The sequence below is a fragment of the Ovis aries genome, chromosome 9, assembly GCF_016772045.2.
Source record: "Ovis aries strain OAR_USU_Benz2616 breed Rambouillet chromosome 9, ARS-UI_Ramb_v3.0, whole genome shotgun sequence".
In the NCBI taxonomy this organism is placed as follows: Eukaryota; Metazoa; Chordata; class Mammalia; order Artiodactyla; family Bovidae; genus Ovis; species Ovis aries.
The window spans coordinates 12,754,233-12,777,363 of NC_056062.1; the positions used below are offsets into that span (position 1 = coordinate 12,754,233).

Consider the following 23,131-nt stretch of genomic DNA (forward strand, 5'->3'; position numbering starts at 1 on the left):
GATAGAGTGCCTGTTGAACTGTGGAATGAGGTTCATGACATTGTACAGGAGACAGGGATCAAGACCATCCCCATGGAAAAGAAATGCAAAAAAGCAGAATGGCTGTCTGGGGAGGCCTCACAAATAGCTATGAAAAGAAGAGAGGCGAAAAGCAAAGGAGAAAAGGAAAGATATAAGCATCTGAATGCAGAGTTTCAAAAACTAGCACGAAGAGATAAGAAAGCCTTCTTTGGCGATCAATGCAAAGAAATAGAGGAAAACAATAGAATGGGGAAAACCAGAGATCTCTTCAAGAAAGTTAGAAATACCAAGGGAACATTTCATGCAAAGATGGGCTCGATAAACGACAGAAATGGTATGCACCTAACAGAAGCAAAAGATATTAAGAAGAGGTGGCAAGAATACACGGAAGAACTGTACAAAAAAGATCTTCATGACCCAGATAATGATGATGATGTGATCACTAATCTAGAGCCAGACATCCTGGAATGTGAAGTCAAGTGGGCCTTAGAAAGCATCACTATGAACAAAGCTAGTGGAGGTGATCGAATTCCAGTGGAGCTGTTTCAAATCCTGAAAGATGATGCTGTGAAAGTGCTGCACTCAATATGCCAGCAAATTTGGAAGACTCAGCAGTGGCCTCAGGACTGGAAAAGGGCAGTTTGCATTCCAATTCCAAACAAAGGCAATGCCAAAGAATGCTCAAACTACCGCACCATTGCACTCATCTCACACACTAGTAAAGTAATGCTCAAAATTCTCCAAGCCAGGCTTCAGCAATATGTGAACCATGAACTCCCTGATGTTCAAGCCGGTTTTAGAAAAGGCAGAGGAACCAGAGATCAAATTGCCAACATCCGCTGGATCATCAAAAAAGCGAGAGTTCCAGACAAACATCTATTTCTGTTTTATTGATTATGCAAAAGCCTTTGACTGTGTGGATCACAGTAAACTGTGGAAAATTCTGAAAGAGATGGGAATACCAGACCACCTGACCTGCCTCTTGAGAAATCTGTATGCACATCAGGAGGCAACAGTTAGAACTGAACATGGAACAACAGACTGGTTCCAAATAGGAAAAGGAGTACGTCAAGGCTGTATATTGTCACCCTGCTTATTTAACTTATATGCAGAGTACATCATGAGAAACGCTGGACTGGAAGAAGCACAAGCTGGAATCAAGATTGCCGGGAGAAATATCAATAACTTCAGATATGCAGATGACACCACCCTTATGGCAGAAAGTGAAGAGGAGCTAAAAAGCCTTTTGATGAAAGTGAAAGAGGAGAGCAAAAAAGTTGGCTTAAAGCTCAGCATTCAGAAAACGAAGATCATGGCATCCGGTCCCATCACTTCATGGGAAATGGAGAAACAGTGGAAACCGTGTCAGACTTTATTTTGGGGGGCTCCAAAATCACGGTAGATGGTGACTGCAGACATGAAATTAAAGACGCTTACTCCTTGGAAGAAAAGTTATGAACAACCTAGAGAGTATATTCAAAAGCAGAGACATTACTTTGCCGACTAAGGTCCGTCTAGTCAAGGCTATGGTTTTTCCTGTGATCATGTATGGATGTGAAAGAAGGCTGAGCGCCAAAGAATTGATGCTTTTGAACTGTGGTGTTGGAGAAGACTCTTGAGAGTCCCTTGGACTGCAAGGAGATCCAACCAGTCCATTCTGAAGATCAACCCAGGGATTTCTTTGGAAGGAATGATGCTAAAGCTGAAACTCCAGTACTTTGGCCACCTCATGTGAAGAGTTGACTCATTGGAAAAGACTCTGATGCTGGGAGGGACTGGGGGCAGGAGGAGAAGGGGACGACTGAGGATGAGATGGCTGGATGGCATCACGGACTCGATGGACGTGAGTCTGAGTGAACTCCGGGATGGTGATGGACAGGGATGCCTGGCGTGCTGCGATTCACAGGGTCGCAAAGACTCAGACATGACTGAGCGACTGAACTGAATAAAATTGTGTGTGTGTCTGTGTGTGTGTCTGTGTGTCTGTGTGTGTGCACTCAGTCATGTCTGACTCTTTGCAACCCTATGAACTACAGCCTAACAGGCTCCTCTGTCCATGGAATTTCCCAGGCAAGAATACAGGAGCAGATTGCCATTTCTTTCTCCAAGGGATATTCCCGACCCAGCAATTGAACCCATGTCTCTTTTATCTCCTCCACTGGCAGGTGGATTCTTTACCACTAGCACCACCTGGGAAAGCCATATAAAATTGTATGCCCACACAAATAGAGTCAATTAATTTTGACAAAAAGCAAAAGGAATACAATGGAATAAAGGATAGTCTTTCAAACAATGGTGCTGAAAAACTAGATGTGCATATGCAAAAAAGTCTAGACAGATATTATCTTCCCAAAAATTAACTCACAATGGATTATAGAGCTAAATATAAAATGCAAAACTGTAAAACTCCTATTAGATATGAGAAAAATCTAAATAACATTGAGTTTGGTACTGACTTTAGATACAACACCACAGGCAGGATTCATGAGAGAAAGAATTAAGTTGGACATCATTAAAAACGTCTGCTCTGCAAAGGGCACTTTCAAAATAGTGAGAAGATAAGCCACAAGACTGTGGAGAAAATATCTGCAAAAAGATATCTGAGAGAGGACTGTTATACAAAATATGCAAAGAACTTGTAAAACTCACCTACAAGAAAATGAAAAGCCCAATTTAAAAATGGCAAAGATGTGAACATATGCTTCACTAAAGATATAGAGATGGCAAACATGCAGAGGAAAATGTTCTGCATCATATGTCTTTCAGTTCAGTTCAGTCACTCAGTCGTATCCAACTCTTTGTAATCCCATGAATTGCAGCATGCCAGGCCTCCCTGTCCATCACCATCTCCCAGAGTTCACTCAGACTTACGTCCATCGAGTCGGTGATGCCATCCGGCCATCTCATCCTCTGTCGTCCCGTTCTCCTCCTGCCTGCAATCCCTCCCAGCATCAGAGTCTTTTCCAATGAGTCAACTCTTCGCATGAGGTGGCCAAATTACTGGAATTTCAGCTTTAGCATCATTCCTTCCAAAGAACACCCAGGACTGATCTCCTTTGGAATGGACTGGTTGGATCTCCTTGCAGTCCAAGGGACTCTCAAGAGTCTTCTCTAACATAAAGGAACTGCAAATTACACCAAATGCTGGCAGAGGTGTAGAACAACAGGAATGATCATTCACTGCTACCAGGAATGCAAAATGCTACAGCTACTTTACAGTGGGCGATTCTTACAAAGCTAAACATGCTCTTAAGTTGATCCAGCAATAACACTCCTTGGTATTTAACCAAATGAGTTAAAAACTTGTATACACACACACACACACCTCTGTGCACAGATGTTTCTAGAAACTTTATTCAAAACTGCCCAAACTTGGAAGTAGTTAGGATGTCCTTAAGCCAGTAAATGGATAAATAAGTAGTGATTCATCCAGATAATTATATATTTTTCATCGTTGAAAATGAACTATTATGACAGGGACTAGATCTGATAGAGTGCCTGATGAACTATGGACGGAAGTTCATGACATTTTACAGGAGACAGGGATCAAGAACATCCCCAAGAAAAAGAAATGCAAAAAGCAAAATGGCTGTCTGAGGGGGCCGTATAAATAGCTGTGAAAACAGGGAAGCGAAAAGCAAAGGAGAAAAGGAAAGATATGCCCATTTGAATGCAGAGTTCCAAAGAAGAGCAAGGAGAGATAAGAAAACTTTCTCAGCAATCAATGCAAAGAAGTAGAGGAAAACAATAGAATGGGAAAGACTAGAGATCTCTTCAAGAAAATTAGAGATACCAAGGGAACATTTCATGCAAAGATGGGCTCAATAAGGACAGAAATGGTAGGGACATAACAGAAGATTTAAGAAGAGATGGCAAGAATACACCGAAGAACTGTACAAAAAGATCTTCACAACCAAAATAATCACGATGGTGTGATCATTCACTTAGAGCCAGACATCCTGGAATGTGAAGTCAAGTGGGCCTTAGGAAGCATCACTACGAACAAAGCTAGTGGAGGTGATGGAACTCCAGTTGACCTGTTTCAAATCCTAAACGATGATGCTCTGTGAATATGGCAGCAAATCTGTAAAACTTCAGTAGTGGCCACAGGACTGGAAAAGGTCCGTTTTCATTCCAATCCCAAAGAAAGGCAATGCCAAAAAATGCTCAAACTACTGCACAGTTGCACTCATCTCACACGCTAGTAAAGTGATGCTTAAAATTCTCCAAGCCAGGCTTCAGCAATACATGAACCGTGAACTTCCAGATGTTCAAGCTGGTTTTAGAAAAGGCAGAGGAACCAGAGATCAAATTGCCAGCATCCACTGGATCATGGAAAAAGCAAAAAAGTTCCAGAAAAAACTTCTATTTCTGCTTTACTGACTGTAACAAAGCCTTTGACTATGCGGATCTCAATAAACTGGAAAATTCTGAGAGTTGGGAATACCAGACCACCTGACCTGCCTCTTGAGAAACCTGTATGCAGGTCAGGAAGTAACAGAATTGGACATGGAACATCAGACAGGTTCCAAATAGGAAAAGGAGTACATCAAGGCTGTATACTGTCACCCTGCTTATTTAACTTATATGCAGAGTACATCATGAGAAATGCTGGGCTGGAAGAAGCACAAGCTGGAATCAAGATTGCCGGGAGAAATATCAATAACTTCAGATATGCAGATGACACCACCCTTATGGCAGAAATTGAAGAACTAAAGAGTCTCTTGATGAAAGTGAAACAGGAGAGTGAAAACGTTGGCATAAAGCTCAACATTCAGAAGACTAAGATCATGGCATCCAGTCCCATCACTTCATTGAAAATAGATGGGGAAATAGTGCAAACAGTGGTTGACTTTATTTTTCTGGGCTCCAAAATCACTGCAGATGGTGATTGCAGCCATGAAATTAAAAGATGCTTACTCCTTGGAAGGAAAGTTATGACCAACCTAGATAGCATATTAAAAAGCAGAGACATTACCTTGTCAACAAAGGTCTGTTTAGTCAAGGCTATAGCCTTCCCTGGTGGCTCAGAGGTTAAAGCGTCTGCCTCCAATGCGGGAGACCTGGGTTCGATCCCTGGGTTGGGAAGATCCCCTGGAGAAGGAAATGGCAATCCACTCCAGTATTCTTGCCTGGAGAATTCCACGGACGGAGAAGCCTAGTAGGTTACAGTCCACGGGGTCACAAAGAGTCGGACACGACTGAGCGACTTCACCTTATGGTTTTTCCAGTGGTCATGTATGGATATGAGAGTTGGACTATGAAGAAAGCTGAGCACTGAAGAATTGATGCTTTTGAACTGTAGTTTTTGGAGAAGACTCTTGAGAGTCCCTTGGACTGCAAGGAGATCCAACCAGTGCATCCTAAAGGAGATCAATCCTGGGTGTTCACTGGAAGGACTGATGTTTCACTCCAATACTTTGGCCACCTGATGCAAAGAGCTGACTCATTTGAAAAGACCCTGATGCTGGGAAACTTTGAGGGCAGGAGGAGAAGGGGATGACAGAGGATGAGATGGTTGGATGGCATCACTGACTCAATGGACATGGGTCTGGGTGAACTGAGGGAGTTGGTGATGGACAGGGAGGCCTGGCGTGCTGCGGTTCACAGAGTCACAAATAGTTGGAAACAACTGAGCGAGTGGACTGAACTGAACTGAGAAAAGCCAACCTGAAAAGGCCGCATACTGTGTGATTCCAATTCTATGGCATGCTGGAAAAACAAAAGTATGAGGACAATAAAAATATCAGTAATTACCAATAGAAGGGGAGGGAGGTATCCAAGCAAAGAGGATTTTTAGGACAGTAAAACTATTCTGCATACTATAATGGCAGATACATGTCATTATATATTTGTCAAAATCCTCAGAATGTACACTAAGTGAACCCTAATGTAAGTTCAGTTCAGTTCAGTTGCTCAGTCATGTCCGACTCTTTTGTGACCCCATGAACTGCACCACGCCAGGCCTCCCTGTCCATCACCAACTCCTGGAGTTCACTCAAACTCACGTCCATTGAGTCAGTGATGCCATCCAACCATGTCATCCTCTGTCGTCCCATGTAATCCATGGACTATTTTTAACCAGGTCTATTTTTTAAAATATTTTGCAAGTATTTAAAAGCAGCAATAGGCAAAACTCATTAACATCAAACTTTCATGTGGAGTAAAAAATAATAAGTATACTATGTATAGTTTATAGCTATGGTTTCATTTATATGATATATACATCTAGATATATACATATATTAAATACATATATATGTATTTATCTAGATATATACATATATTAAATATGTATACTTATACTAGTATATATTAACTGTATGTGCACTGAAACAAATTGTTAATAATGATTCCTGGGAATTAAGAGAAAGAACAGTGAAATTCACCCTTTTACTTTACACTCTTCTATATTGTTTAAACATCTTACAATGAATTTTGTATTGCTTTAGCAATAATTTCAAAAGGACACACACTTTATAAACCTTCTCTGTATTCTTAAACCTTAACTCAGTATATGTGAAAATACTGAATCCAATTGATGCCGCGTTTAAGTCAGAAATACTGGTGTTTATTAAAATATACTTCTGAGACCTCATCTCAATTTTAGTAAATCAGATATTCTAGCCATGAGGTACAGGTCTTTGCATCCTTAGCAACCACACTGGGTGATCTTAACCTCTGTCATTCTAAATTTCAGTAAGCCAAAATGAATGTATTTGCTTAAAAATCAGCAAATGCCTCTGGGATGAATACTTATGATAGCTATCAGTCTAAAAGACAAGTTAGCACAGGCCTGACCCAGAGGGAGAAGAGGAAAAAAACTAGATTACTTAACACTAAACGCGGTGAGTACAGCCATGAAATTAAAAGTCGCTTGCTCCTTGGAAGAAAAGCTATGGCCAACCTAGAGAGCATATTAAAAAGCAGAGACATTTATTTGCCATCAAAGGTCTGTCTAGTCAAAGCTATGGTTTTTCCAGTATGGTTATTCATGTATGGATGTGAGAGTTGGACCATAAAGAAGGCTGAGCACCAAAGAATTGATGGCTTTTGCATTGTGGTGTTTGAGAAGATTCTTGAGAGTCCCTTCGACAGAAAGGAGATGAAACCAGTCAATCCCAAAGGACATCCACCCTGAATATTCATTGGAAGGACTGATACCAAGCCTGAAGCGCCAATACTTTGGCCACCTGATGGAAAGAGTTGACTCACTGGAAAAGACTCTGATGTTGGGAAATATTGAAGACAGGAGAAGGGGACGATAGAAGATGAGGTGGTTGGATGGCAACACTGATTCCATGGACAGGAGTTTGAGCAAACCCCGGGAGATAGATACATCATTATGTTTATGTATATAAAATAAAAAGCTCATTTACATTAACACACATAGAAAAAAAGCACATCTTCTTACATCTGTTATTAAATGGCTTTGCATTTCAGTTCATAACAGTCAAGATTTTCCTTGTTCAGTCCATTAGACACTATTTACAAAGATGAAGAGATTTATCAGTTTCATGTCATAATTGGTGCTGCATTTGACACTCATGTAAGGAATTCATGAAAAGCTTAAAATATTAAATCTCTATCTACATTCTCAGGCTTGGATTAACTTGAAGGTAATTATCAGATGAAAAACATAAACTTATTAATAATCAGGTGATAAGATGTTTCAGGCTTCCCTGGTGGCTCAGCAGTAAAGAATCTGCCTGCAATGCAGGAGACCCAGGTTCGATCCCTGGGTCAGGAAGATCCCCTGGAGGAGGGTATGGCAACCCATTCTAGTACTCTTGCCGAGAGAATCCCATGGAGAGAGGAGCCTGGCATACTGCAGTCCATAGGGTCACACAGAATCGGACACGACTGAAGTGACTAAGCAGCAGCAGCAAAGTATGTTTCATTGCTTTAAGTTGTATAAAATACAGGTGACTGCCCCGTACTTCGACCTTCTCTAAGAGTTGTCTGCTGTAAACATTAACCAAGGCTTCTAGTTAATCCTCTGCTAAGATCTATTAGTAAAAATGCCCAAACACTTAATACACAATGTCAAAACCCACATTAGACATCAGCAGCTAGTTAAGTTTTCATATGGTGAAAAACAAACTCTTAACTTTTAACAAGGTTTCTGTTTCTCTTTAGAGTTTAATGACTTGAACAATTTCAAATAGTACACAATGTTAAAACAAAATGATAAAAATTACCCTAGTTGATTTTAGATCTCTAATTTTGGAAAAAAGTTTTTAAAAGATAAATCTTGTTTTGTTTCTGCTGAAGATTTAATACTTTGAAATGAGCAAACTGAACAATAAAATACAAAAAATTAAGCTAGAGAGGATAGTAAATTTAAAGTGGCAGGAGAGAAGCGGACAGAAAAAACATGTTTACAATGAACAAAATGTTAGTAAAATCCATTTGATTATATACACCCATCAGTTCCATTCAGTCGCTCAGTCGTGTCCAATCAGTCATGTCTGACTCTTCACGACCCCTTGAATTGCAGCACACCAGGCCTCCCTGTCCATCACCAACTCCCTCAGTTCACCCAAACCCACATCCATCGAGTCGGTGATGCCATCCAGCCATCTCATCCTTTGTTGTCCCCTTGTCCTCCTGCCCCCAACCCCTCCCAGCATCAGAGTCTTTTTCCAATGAGTCAACTCTTTGCCTGAGGTGGCCAAAGTACTGGAGTTTCAGCTTTAGCATCATTCCTTCCAAAGAAATCCCAGGGCTAATCTCCTTCAGAATGGACTGGTTGGATCTCCTTGCAGTCCAAGGGACTCTCAAGAGTCTTCTCCAACACCATAGTTCAAAAGCATCAATTCTTCAGCGCTCAGCTTTCTTCACAGTCCAACTCTCACATCCATATAATACCACAGGAAAAACCATAGCCTTGACTAGAAGGACCTTAGTCGGCAAAGTAATGTCTCTGCTTTTGAATATGCTATCTAGGTTGGCCATGATCACACTTAAATTTGAAAATTGGGTGGATTGAGTGACTGAGTTTGGAAAGGCCAGGTGTATGGAAGGAAGTTCACACATTGAGAGAAACTTTGGAGCTTGAGGTACCTTTAAAATAACTCAAGCAGAGTTCAACTAGAGGTTTGTGTACTTGTAGATAGAACTTGATGTCAAGAGCATGGTTGAAACTTTGGGAAAGCCCAAGATACAGGATTTTCAGAGCACCACCACTAACGGCTGTTATGTGGAGAAATGCTGCTACCTGTCAGTAAACAGGATGGTGCAACCATCCAGCCATCACACGACAGCCTCCCTAGGCGAGCTCTGTACAGGATGCCCACCGCCTAGCCATCAGTTGATGCAGCTGCCACCACCACCACCACCACCGCACCCCTCCTCCCTGAACCAACAGTGCACGCTAAAGACTCAGGATGAGGACAGGATACCAGGATACTGGCCCCAGATAGCTGACAAGCGTATCAAAGGAATGATTTCAGTGAGCCCAGACTCTTGCATCCTCCCATACATAGAAAAGCACTTATTTCCTTGAGATGTCGGGTTTTCTTTAACAGTACTCTTCTGATGTTCTGACTACCTGGTCTTCGTTGATTACATCCAGGTTGGCCCTCTCACTCTATCAGTCCTTCAGAGTGATTTCACAGTCCTGGCTCCCAGGTTTCAAGTCTTCAGAAAATCCATCAAATAAAACAGAATTCTCACCTTTTAGTTTGTGCATTTTTTTTCCAGTCACTTATCCCTCCTCACCCAGCAGTTTATCAAAAAAAGCATCAGTGCCTTGGAATAAAGTATCCAATTTATTGCTTTACACATTCACCCTTAACTAGTTAAAAGAAAAACCTCATTTTAACTTGGTACAATAAACTCCTTCACTGTGAAACATTTACAAATAGGGATAATATATGTGGCCAACTCCAGAACAAACGAATACAGGATATGTGAGTAACTATCTTAATGTTTTTTCTTTCTCCACTTTTATTTGATGGATTTTCTGAGGACTTCAAACCTAGGAGCCAGGACTCTGAAATCACTCTGAAGAACTGCTCTAATGAAGTGAGGGAGGTGATTTTTTATGTATTTATTTAGTAAATAGTTCTGTTCAAAGCAGCTACAATCCTGGTGACAGAACCATCCTTCTAGAAACTCTCCAAAAAGTACTATTAATAGAAGTACTTGGCATGTGATTAAAGCAGGAAGAGATGGTGCAGAAAGCTACCTGGATATGGATGGGATAAATGTAACAGAAAACATCAAGACTAAAACGAGCTTCCCTGGACATACATACTGATTTTTACATTGAAAAAACATCATCCTTAAATTTTGTAAATCCCATGGCAACAGCAAATGAACCCATAGGTTTTCAAGGTTGTGTCTGGGAAGTTATTATAAATAATCAAGAATTACAATTACCTGAATTAGGAGCAAAAGGTGGCTCAAATGTAGGTGACAGTGATGGGACAGCCTTTGGATATGATGTGTGCAAAAATAGGGGTAAATGTATAGTAAATGGCACTACTTTTTCTTGCAGCTGCTTGACACATTGGGCTGGAAACACATGTGACCAGTCTGTACTGTTTGAATAATCTTTGCCTCCACCAATCTCTATGTATACCTCAACAATTATTTTCTTACAGTTGTTTGTGCTCTGGGTTGGGTGGGAAGGTATTGTGAAAACAATACTTCCTTTTCAACTGCAAAATTCATGACTAATCCTTACATTAAATACATTGATCCAGATTACAGACTGAGAAATCTTCAGTTCACTACTATATCCTTAAACTTTGGTACTACTGAAACTGAAGTTTTAATTGTATGGATAGGAAAAGCTCAAAATGAAAATGGTTTTCTGGCAATTGGCCTCCACAATCAGACCTTGAAAATAGCAGTTAACTTAGGAGAAAGTATCTCTGTATCTTTGATTTATAACAATGGGACATTCTGTTGTAATAAATAGCACCATTTAATCATAATTCAAAATCAGACACTTATTAAAGCCTACCTAGATGACAACCTAATTCTGAGGATACTGATACAAACAAAAAATGTGCTGCTCTAAACTATGAAGGTATTTGTTATCTAGGAGGCTTTGAATGTGGCCAAAAGGTAAATATTGTTACTCAAGAGATTTTTAAAAGAAATTCTGCTGGCAAAATTAAAGATGTATTTTTTTCAGGATACAAAAAAAAAATCGAGTTAATTAAATCAGGATACAATGTTTGTAATGCTGATGAACAAGATTAGGTTAACAAATTAGTAATTTAAATATTATATATATATGTATTGATAGTTATTTCTCTGGCATACCGTTTACTCGAATCAACTGTTTACTATTACCTAAAATAGTTTAAATGTTAACAGTTCTTTTTATATAAGCTTATAAAATATAGCTGAAGAAAAGACTTTGATCATTTTATCCAACATCCAATTTATCTGAGTCCTGGTTTTCACTCCATTGGTGTTTATTCATCTGTAAATTGCTTTTAAATGAAATTTAGATGAGAATAAATTAGTGATACAAAGAAAAATAAGAAAAAGGTAAAAGGTATTAACCAAAGGAAAAATTTAAGTTATTAAGAAAGGAAATATCATAGTCTACTACACGGCTCAGCTATGAATAGTTACAACTGAAGTAATGTGAAATTTGAATATGGACCTAAGCCAAAAACCAGAGTGATTGTGGGGAGGCGGAAAATGGGAGAAAGGAGAGTTGGCTTGTAAAGGTTAAATCCTTGTCTTCCACAGCAAGTTATCAAAAGATATTCGTTTTTTAAGTAAAAAAAAAAAAAAGCATATACATGTCACTCACAAATATAAAGGCAAATATCCTAAGAAATGTCTTAACAGTTGAAAGCAGTTACTTTGGGTTTTGTTTATAAACTTTGTAGAATTTCTTGACATTTTAAGCCATGTACTTATATAACTGTTCAAATTTTTAAGTTAAACATTTACGTTTAACTATTCAATTCTACAGGTCTCCAAATTGAGCTTAAAACAGGTTCTGACTAATGTTATTGAAAATTTTTGTCCTGATATCTGTACCTTTAAAAGCATAACTGGGGAAGTCCATTTTGCCCATACATCTGTTACTAACATAATTGTGAACAACATTTGCACCCCCCCTCCACTTAGACCGGGAGGTAGTTATCATTGCTGTTGTTACTTAACATTTTCAGTTTGGGATTTACAATAATTTTGCCACCGAAAAAACCACCTGACAACACATGACTGACAGAAAGTACTACCAGGTAGAACAGGACAGTGAGGAGGAAAAAAATCTTAGTAATAAGGAGCATGTGTAAAGTTGAAAAGAAAAACTCTGTAATTATCTATTAACTGGAGAAAAGATTTTTACACACCTAAGATTGATGCACATTTAACTTCCAAGTGCTATTAAAAAGCAAAATCTGCCTGTTCAGATTCCAGTCTATACAAAGAAGCTAGGTGAACAGTTTATCACTGCAGAATCTGAGATTTTTTTTTTTACTTACTTTTGCCCCTATACTGCAATCAGAAAGCTAGTTTAGAAAAGCTCCAGAATCAAAGCTAAGAACTTTCGTGTCATTTGATAAGATACAAATGCCCCCATACATACTATTACCATCAACATTCGAAAGTGTGTGAGCAAAATATAATGTAAGGCAAAACTGCAGAATGTCTATGCATTGATTCAAAGGTTTTGTAACAGAAACCACACAACTCCAACACATGCTGAAAAACTGCCATAAATTTGCTTAATCCATACCATTTAACTTTGGAATTATTGAGATCACAAATGCTCTAAATAAATTCTTGATAGCTGACTTTTAAAGGTACACATTTTATGCATAAAGGCAAGAAAGTTGTTCTAGGAAGGTTATGAAGGCTTCGCCTAAACCACACACCCTTCACATTGGGTTTTTCTTTAAAGAGTCACTTCCCAAAGTATAGCTGAAGGACCCCCGAGGACCCCTAGATATTTTCACGGGATCCACAAAGAGAGTGATTCCTTTCTCAACAAAAATTGGTGGGAAGTCAAATTTCCTTCATATTTCGAACAAAATGACATTACTACTAAACATTAAATGCAGAAGAGAGTCCAGCGGTTATCAGATATTAGAGATGTACAAATATGAAAACCACCTGTTAACTAAATTGACTTAGCTTGGAAGTTATTTTATATAAAATGTTATTAACACAGAATGAGATTACTGTCAAACAAGTATTTATTTTTACAATTAGGGCACTCAAAGCTGGTTGTCTGGGACAACCCAGAGGAATGGGATGGGATGGGATGGGGAGGGATGGGGGAGGGGAATTCAGGATCGGGGACACCTGTACACCCGTGGCTGATTCATGTCTATGTATGGCAAAAACCACAACACTGTAAAGTAATTAGCCTCCAATTAAGATTAATAATTTAAAAAATAAAAAAGTGCTCATAATAAAATTTTGATTTCTAATATGCTAAGTATAGACAATTTATAAAAACAAAAGCTCTTTAGAGGTTTCAATAATTATTAAGAGTGTAAAGGGGTCTTGAAACTAGTTCTTTGAGAACTGCTGCTTCAAAGCTGCTTCTCACAGCTGGCATCTTACATTCAGATGCCTTCTACACCTCACTGCAAGCACTGAACAGGGTACTACTCACCACTGAATTCCAAGAACTGAGCAAATGCCTGAAGAATAGGCACAAGACTGAAAATTGCAACCTAGAGTCTGCAGGTAAAATTCATGTCAAAATGGTTAATCTTAAAATCCAAATTTTCCTGTGGTAAATTATCAACATTATTTGTTTTTGCTATCCTAAAGTGATGACGGTGTTGAGGATGATTTCCTGTGTGACATGCTTTTCCAGCACAAAACAAAAGTAATTCCTTTCAGATAATTTTACTACAAATGGCATGATGCTTTTGTAACCAAAGTGTTGAATATAAACAGGAGAACATTTTTTAAAGTAAGCTGAAACACCTTAGCCAAGAAATTGCACTTCTATTTACATAATTTTTGTTTCAACTCACACATTCATGTACCCTCTTGCTCTACACATTATTGAAATTCTTCATGAAACAAATCAAAACATCAGGGTGTTTGGCACCTTCATAATAGCAGTAACCAATTTTACTCATGATTTGCTTTGGGAAACAAACTACTTGTTAACTGGTGAAGTTACATATAGCTGTTTTCAGTATTTTTAACAGTCACTGGGCATAAATCAAGTTCTGTGCATTCTAGCACCTTGCTGAAGAAGAACCAGGCCTTATTAAAGCAAACAGTTCAATGTATGAACACATCAGTTGCATTATATTCATCTCCTCAGATCCCTCGAAAACTTTAGGTCAGGTTGCCACTTACTAATGACCACAAAGTGCAATAAACATAATCAACACTTGACTTTTATGTTACCACACATACAAAAACATGTTAATATTCAAGAAGCTTGTCACTCCATTTTCTTCTGTTTGTATTTTTCCTTAATTTTTAAGCATTTACATGGCCTTAGATGTTTTATTCAAAAGCATAGACATTACTTTGCCAACAAAGGTCCATCTAGTCGAGGCTATGGTTTTCCAGTAGTCATGTATGGATGTGAGAGTTGGACTGTGAAGAAAGCTGAGTGCGAAAGAACTGATGCTTTTGAACAGTGGTGTTGGAGAAGACTCTTGAGAGTCCCTTGGACTGCAAGGAGATCCAACCAGTCCATACCAAAGGAGATCAGTCCTGGGTGTTCTTTGGAAGGAATGATGCTAAAGCTGAAACTCCAGTACTTTGGCCACCTCATGTGAAGAGTTGACTCATTGGAAAAGAGGGATTGGGGACAGGAGGAAAAGAGGACGACAGAGGATGATATGGCTGGATGGCATCACCGACTCAATGGACCTGAGTTTGAGTGAACTCTGGGAGTTGGTGACGGACAGGGAGGCCTGGCATGCTGCATTTCATGGGGTCGCAAAGAGTCGGACACGACTGAGCGACGAACTGAGATGTTTTATAACTCCAAGACTTGTAATTAAGATCTCATTCACTATAATTTAAGCAAATTAATAATGTAAATAATGGCCCTCAAAGTTGTAAATCTCCATCACTGGAACATGTAAATATGCTAGGTTACACAGGGAAAGGAGAATTAAGGTCACAGATGGAATTCAAGTTGCCAATCAGTGGATCATAAAGTAGGATTGCCCTGGACTGTCTGGACTATAGACCCACTGTGCTCACAAGGGTCATTAAAAGTGGAACAAGAAATACGAAGGGTCAGACATGGCAGAGAGTAAAACTCATGTTGCTGACTTGGAAGACGGAGAGAGGTGCCATGCGGCAAAGCAGGCAGGTGGCCTCCAGAAGATGGAAAACAAAAGGAAATGAGTTACTTTCAAAGCCTCCAGATAAGGAATGCACCCTCTAACACCAGAGATACCCAGCAGACTTTACATAGAAGTGTAAGATAAATCTGTATGATTTCAAGCCACTAAGCTTGTAATAATTTGTCAGAGCAGCAAAAGGAAACTAATAAAAGGACTGGCAAATGAGGGTTTGAAATGAATACAAACTTTGCACATCTGTACAGAACCCACAGACTTTTGGCCATGTCTTCTTGCTCACTCTGAGGCATGGGTGGTCCATGGGTAGATGAGACAGCAGGAAAAAGGGCTGCGATAGGCAAGTGCACTCATGAGGCTTCTGTCCCTCTTCCATTCTCCAGCCTCAGAGCACAACCACACCACTGGACTTCGGAGAAAAAGTAGAACTGAGCTAGGATTCCAGTTCTGACAACATCAATATAACCTCGGGGCAGTACCGGTTTCTGAGTACCAGTTTCCTCCGCTCTAAGGTAAGTCTTCACCTGGCAAGCTGACCAAGGTTCACATAAAGCATTCAGCATGAGGTCTGACCCACAGAGGGTACATGGAGGCTTTCTTATGAACACAAGGATTACAAGGAGTGGACTTGGTAAGCACTGAGACATCCTGGTACATTTTACTAACAAGTGTTTAAACTTTTAATCATAAGATTGTTCTAAATTTTTTAAAGCATCAAACTTTTTAAAGAGCAAGCTGTTCTTAAAACAGGAGAAACAGAGAGATGACTTTCACTAGTTTGTGCAAGGAGGTTGGTAGGTGAGACGAAGCATGAGAATGGCTTTGGAGCTACTGCTCCTCACTGAAAACTTCTCTCATTTTCCCTTTCTTTTCTCACAAAACCCTCAAAATACTCAATATACCCATACTTACTCTCCACAGTAGTCAGTCCCTGGGGTTAAGAGACCTGGTTCCAGCATTCAGTAGCCCTGCAATCCCAGAGGATCGTCATTACTAACAGAGAGCTATATGGAATCTACCATGATTCTACTAGATATGAACAAAGAATTGTACATTTCCCAGCTATATGTATAAAAACTATTTGCTAAGAGTAATCAAAAACTGACTTAAAGGCTTTCCTCAGTTGGTTAACCCATTCTTCTTTACTTGTATTTTGCAGAAGAAACCTGTTGTCTGATCAGTTGGATCAGTGAAAGCACATTTACTGAGATACAAATAGTTGATTTTCCACATCTGGGGATTTTCATCTTTTTTTTGATTTTCATCTTTGAATTCAACATTAGATGGGGGGGGGGGGGAAATGCCAAAAACTAAAAACTAAAAAATGCCAAAAATTCCAAAAACTAAAACCTGAGTTTACTGTACATTGGAAACTATTTACATAGCATTTGCCTCATATTTACAACTATTTAAATAGTATTTACATTGTATTAGACTTACAAAATTGTAAGTAATCTAGATAGGCATGATTTGAAGTATATAAGTACATAGGATATATGCAAATTTATGCCCTTTTATATAAGGGACTTGAGCATCCATGCATTTTGGTATCAGTGGGGGGTAGGGGGTGGTCCAGGAACCAGTTCCCCACTGATCACCAAGGGATAATTATATGTGAAATAAAAAACCTAAGGTTTCTTTGGTTCAGGGGCTTTTTGGTAAAACCTTAGTTAACAATTTCTTCATAATGATGCAAAAGCTGACTGACCTTAGTTTTTTTAATCTGCACTAGTTTGTTTTCTAACAAGCTAGTTTCCAAAAGAAAAAGTGCAAATCCAAAAAAAAAAAAACCACACTTTTATTTAAATACAAATCCTCCTGTTTCAGAACCTGTGCTGTATGTTTTGATTAGCCCCTCAGTTGTGTCCGACTCTTTGCGACCCCATGGACTGTAGCCCGCCAGGCTCCTCGGTCCATGGGGATTCTCCAAGCAAAAACACTGGAGTGGGTTGCCATATCCTTCCCCAGGGTATCTTCCTGACCCAGGGAATGAACCCAGGTCTCCTGCACTGCAGGCGGATTCTTTACCATCTGAGTCACCAGGGAAGCCTGTTTCAGACTCCACGTGATGATAAATTTCAGAGGATAAGGATAACAACAAAAAAAAGGGATTTCAAGTTGCTGCAAATTAGACAAAATAATTTGGTTTTGAATTTCCACTCATTTTCTCTCCAGTTAAAAACAGCAAGGCTGATTCAGTCTCAAAACCCATTATCTGTAAACTTTTTAGGAAAACAAACTTATCTTCCTAATTTTGTGAAGTCGTGTGTATTTTTCTTCACTAATACAGGTAAATAAAAATACTGGCTTTTCTTTCTCTCCTTTTAGTCTCAAGGATTAGCACCATTTGGTAGCTACTACTTTAAAGCAATCAATATAGTATTATGCAATTTAGGGTGGAAATAAACTTAGGTTTGGATTAACAATAGCCTACCTGTGCTTTCAAGAAAAATGAGCATCCAACATTATATTTACTCCCCAAACAAGCTAGGGTTAATTACACATTTTACAAAGAGATTCACATGTTTCTCCTAAATAAAAGTTCTATGGTCTTACAATGATTAGTCAGTGTATCAAATTTTGATGGTGCACCAGTTTTCAGAAACATACCTATAAATTGGATTACAGCTGCAGTTTTTCAACAGTAACTCTAAATTCTAGTCTCATCAGAACTACATGATTTATCTCAACAGCCTATAATCTAAGATAAAGAAATCATTTTTCCCTTCATCTTACTCAACCTATATGCTCTTGGTTGAGTAAGAGAAAAACAATGTCTAAAGGTATTTAAAGCCTCAAAGAAGAAACTCTTTTACTACTGAATTTCAAATCACAACACAAAATAGGTGAGAAATTCTTTTATCATATTTAGAATCAAAATATCCCTTAAAATATTTACATTTTACAGTAAAAAGGATAGCAAAACACAAGATCATGTACAAGCTTAAGTATTCAAGTTTCTGAAAAGCCAAAAAGAAAAGGAAAATAATGGACTACCACAAAGCTGTAGCACAATAATAAACGCCTTCAGCGAGTGCAGATTGAAAGCAATACATGTACTCCTTGGGCTTCTGATTCTTGGTCAAAAACTGCCAAATGAAATGATTAATATAATCTGATTACGAACTTGCTTGGCTTTTTGTTGCTCCTTTAGAGTTTCTTTAAAAACAGTGCAATTTAAAACAAAGTTACAGAGTACACATTACTCTCAAATTAGTCATTATAGAAAGGACATTCACTAGAGGTGGTAAATATATTCCACAGTTAACCATATTTACCAATTAAGGAATAAAACTAAAATTTCTAAGCCTTTATTGCATATTAATAAAACAAATCTTTGAATATACAGCGATGTAAATTTTTAAAAATATTAAATTCCTGTAACTAGGGCTGTTGGTATGAAAAAGGGATGATGAGCAACTGGCACAGAGCACTCTGCACCAACACACACAATTTATTCTTCTGCAAACCACCAATATTAAAAATTCAAAAGATGGCACGATCCTAGCAGGCAGTCATGAAGTTTCAAAGACACAACATCGAACAGTTATTAAATGCACCCCTGCAGCCGCCCGCCGGCTTTACCTCTTGCTCTTAGCTCTCTCAGCGTGGTCCCTGTCTTTGTGGTACCTGTCTCTGTCCTTCTCTCCCTCTCTATGCTTACTCTTCTCCCGCTCCTTGTCCTTCTCCTGGTCCTCGCCCTTCGGCTTGTCGGGCTTCCTGTCTGCACTCCTGCTCTCCCTGCTCGCCCTGCCATCCACCCCGCGCTCCCCATGAGGCAGCCGTGCCCGCTCTTTATCTTTATGCCCCTCGTCCCTGCCCTTCCTGTCTCTGTCCTTGTCCTGGGCTCTGTCTCTGCGCCTGTGCCTTTCAGGTTCCTGCTCCCACTCCTTCTCATGGCGCTCTCTTCTCAGGTGGTGTGAGTCACTGTAAAACCTCTGACGATCCCCCTTACCCCTGTTAAATGGTCTGTCCAGTTGCTGCTGGTCTTGCCTACCCCAAGGGTCACTATGGCGCCGTTCCGGCCTCCGAATGTCTTTAACTTGGTAAAAATTCTGTGGGCCCAAATACCTTGACGCTTGTGAGAGGGGACCCATCATACGCTGCGGCTGGCCGGTCAGATGGACAACAGGTGGCCAGGGAACCAAGGGATTTGGGGCAAAGCCAAAGCCTGGAGGGGGAAGTAATGGGGGTGGCAAATGTGGAGGAAATCCAAACATGCTTTGTGGGGGGAAATTAGGAGGTCCTGGAAATGGAAACCCAGGTGGGCAAGATTTGAGATGCTGAAGGCTGGGCTGCTGCGGCCTTATGGGTGAAAAGTTTGCACTTGTTCTGGGGCTGGTGCTTCTGGAAGTGAAACTGATGCTTTTAGAAGGAAATTCGGATTGGCATGTATTTCCAGCCTCAAAATGAGATGCTGTTGCTGCTGATCCTCTTCGAAATGGGTGCACAGTTTCAATATTTTGCATTAAAATTTCCTGTAAGGGTTTTGCTTGTTCCACTTGAGAAGACTGTATGTTTTCTACTGATGGTGAGTCTTGTACAGCCCCTGAATCGTCACTCTGCTGAACACAGGGGCTTTTCTCTACAGAAGGCATCTTCTCCTCCACGCTGCTCTGCTCAGTTAAGTGCGATGGGCCAGGTAGCGGCGGCTTCTCTCCCTGACGGCAGCCTTCTCCTTCTCTGTTTTCAGGAGCAGTCACCTGCTGACTTCTTCCAGCTGCTTGCCGAGGATCCCTTTTCAGGTTGATAAACTGTGGGGCCCTTGTCGTGTTAGTAACAGCATTTTCACTGCAACTCACGTTACCATCTACGTTTCCTCTCCCTACATTAGACCTACAGGGAGGACTAGTATTTGAAGTCCTGTTATCTTGCAAATTATTCTCTTGATCTTGCAGCAGCTGTTTTAACACTCTCTCTTTACTCTCCACAGTGTCCTCTTGTTTTGACTGAATTGATAAATTTGTTAGGAATGCTTCTGTAGAAACATCTGGTGGTTTACCTCTGAGACTAAGACCTGTCAAAGGCCCAGCAGAAACTGAAGAGACCCCCAGTGCAGACGTCTCTTCTCCTACTGCATTATCTGTCAATTCTGAAGGGTTATCTCCTTTAACTTTCACTTCCTTGGCTTCACCACCAGTTGCTTCTCCTGTATCTATCGTCCCTGCTTTTGGATTAGCTTGCTCATTTATAAATGGAATTTCCTTAAGAGTGTTTTGTTCTGTCCCTAACTGAGCTTGTTCGTATGTTTGACCAGTGGTGCCCAAGAGGCTCTGAAGGATATCATCCACAGGAAGAGGTTTATTTGCCAATTCCAGAGTAGAAGGTTGATTTTCCCAGCCAATCAAGACCCCAGGAAGGAATCTTAAAGGTTTTGGTGGTTCCTGTTTGGTGACTTCCAATAAAGGTTCAATGACTGTTGGAAGGTCTTCCTGAAGAGTTTGCTGAGGCTTATTTCTCTGTTTGTGCAATACGGTTGTAAAAGAATTAAAAAAGTCACTTTCTTCCTCTGCTGCCCCCTCTGTGGACACTTCTGTCTTACTTTTCTTGTCAGGTGGTACTGTCACCGGTGCGCTGTCAGATGTTTCAGCTGTGCGACCAGCACCAGCACCAGCATTAGCACTGTGCTGCCGCTTCAGCCTCTGACGAATAATCAAGCCCAGCAACAGATTAGGTCTATGCAACTCAAGGCCTGTACAGAATCAAAAACATCAATCAAGAGTCATTTCCAATCATTACAATAAAGAGTAAAATTCTGCTTACTACAGTCTCCTAAACAGGTGCCTGTTCCTATCTGGGCAGATCCTGAGGGCCAAGTCCCAAGAAGGAAAGCAGGCTCAGCTTTCCCACTCGGGCCCTCTCACCCCATTTCACTCATATTCTACTAATTAAACAGATACCTACCAGGTCCATCAAAGGGCACGAGAGGGTGTGGGATTTTATCCGTGGCGCCCAGAGGGATGAGGTACATGTCTTTGACCTGCTTCATGTTGTTAGCGGCCACTCCATAGCGCTTCCTGCTACTGAAGTATGCAAACAGCAAAGTATAAGAAATTTGATCTTCTTCAGTCACAGGTGTGAAGCGAACCACACAAATTTCCTATTCAAGAAAATAACAAATAATAAAAATAACAACCTAAACAATAGCTTGGTTTTAAATACCATTCTCAATTATAATAATCTATTGCGTTTTCTGACATTTACCAAGTAATAACATGGCTTACCAACTTAAATGCAGATATGAATACTATAAGGAAACAACTTTTAGGAAAAGATCTTTGCTGATCCAGAGGTGGATCTGTTTTATCTGAAAGTGTTTCACAGAAACTCAGTCCTAAAGTAATTAATTTGTTCAAGGTGACACAATTATCAGTGGCAAAGAAGATATTTAAAGCCACATGTCTTGATATCTATACTATGTCCTATTTCCAATGTTATAACTTCTACAGAGGGCTGTCTATATTCTCAGCACACTGCAAATTAATAGCAGCCACCACCACTGCCCCACTATGTACAAACACAGAGAAATGCACAAGTCCACTGATATTCCAACTTAGAGGAACTGAATCTAGGAATAAAAGGGGCTGAGTGAAATGACCTCAAATACACATAGGCCATAAATTTTATAAAATCATTTGGCTTACTCAGAAACTTATTTGCTTGACTCTGAGTTCTTGGCTTTGTTTCAGATTTAAAAAATAAAAAAATAGTCTCAATTTGGTATTAATTTGGTAGAATGAAAAACTGATGTTTTTTCATGAAAGTATACAATCAAAAAGTGGAGAGTCAGGTCAACCACAAAGCCTAAACTGATGCAAGACCGCAGGAGGAGAGCACGTGAGCTGGACTACGGCTCCAGCTCTTAGATCTGTCACCTCAAATGCCCTCATCTGGAGGCAACAACCGTGACAGTGTCTTGGTCAGTTCTAGACGGAGGCACACTATGCCGTATTTGCGATAATAAAGGGACAGATGAAGAGCAATTCCCCAAATGTCCAAGAGTAACACTTCCCAACACTTTCCTGACTTCCACTATCATAAGAAAGTGAAAGCAAATAAATAAAACTTTTCTTATAGTGCTTCAAAGTTTTATCTGTACTCTAACACTGTATCAGTTTAAATTCTACAATCTATATTGGAAAAAAAAATTATTTTCAGCTGAAGAGCATCCATTTTGAATTATTACTAACCTTACTAAAGACTTCTGATCATAAGAGAAAAAAATTAATGTTCATTTATTCAAGATTTATTTTTTGAATGTCTGTAACATGCTGAGTATTAACATCCTTGGAGAGAAAAATGATTTCTTCTAATGATTAAATATTCCTGTGTAGCAGTGTTCTATGAGTTAAAGAAATGATAGAAGATATAGAGAGAAAAGAAAAAGAGAAATATTGCTGTAAAGGTTATTAACTATATCCCAATATCTATCCTCCTCATTTCCTACTAGAGAGCCCTCTTAACCTTCGGTTGGGCACATGGCCATCCAACAGAGATCACACTTCCCAGCCTCCTAATAGCATATAAGCTCTTGCCAATGGCAGTTAGAGGAAGTGAAAAGAAAACTGCACATTCCAGGTCTTGCTTTTAAAACAACTCAACAGCCATTCTTCTTTTTTCCCCCACTTGGAGCTGATAAATCAGCTTTGATTTTGCTTGACTGCTAAGGGCCACAGTCTTAAAAACAATAAGACAGAAGAGCCCAATCCATGAATGATCTAACAACTGAAAGACTCTGAATTATGGACCTACCTATCATAACAAGAAAAGTTTATTTTTTGAGCCACTGTATTTTAGGATCTCTGTCCCAACAGCTTAGCCTGTGCCCCAACCAAAAC

At 39.7% G+C, this 23,131-nt stretch overlaps 1 protein-coding gene across 4 annotated transcripts in view; it reads right to left on the minus strand.

Annotated features, from left to right (window-relative positions):
* Window positions 1–18,136: 18,136 nt before the first annotated feature.
* The window catches only part of PHF3 (PHD finger protein 3), a 90,438-nt gene continuing 85,443 nt past the window's right edge, over window positions 18,137–23,131 (minus strand). For all 4 annotated transcript variants that reach the window (XM_015097697.4, XM_015097696.4, XM_042253852.2 and 1 more), the window contains 2 exons: window positions 21,198–21,393; window positions 18,137–20,985 (listed from right to left, as the gene is read on the minus strand). In XM_015097697.4, coding sequence (XP_014953183.1) covers window positions 18,875–20,985; window positions 21,198–21,393 — 2,307 coding nt within the window. In that variant the 3' untranslated portion in view covers window positions 18,137–18,874. The remainder of the gene's footprint in view (window positions 20,986–21,197; window positions 21,394–23,131) is intronic.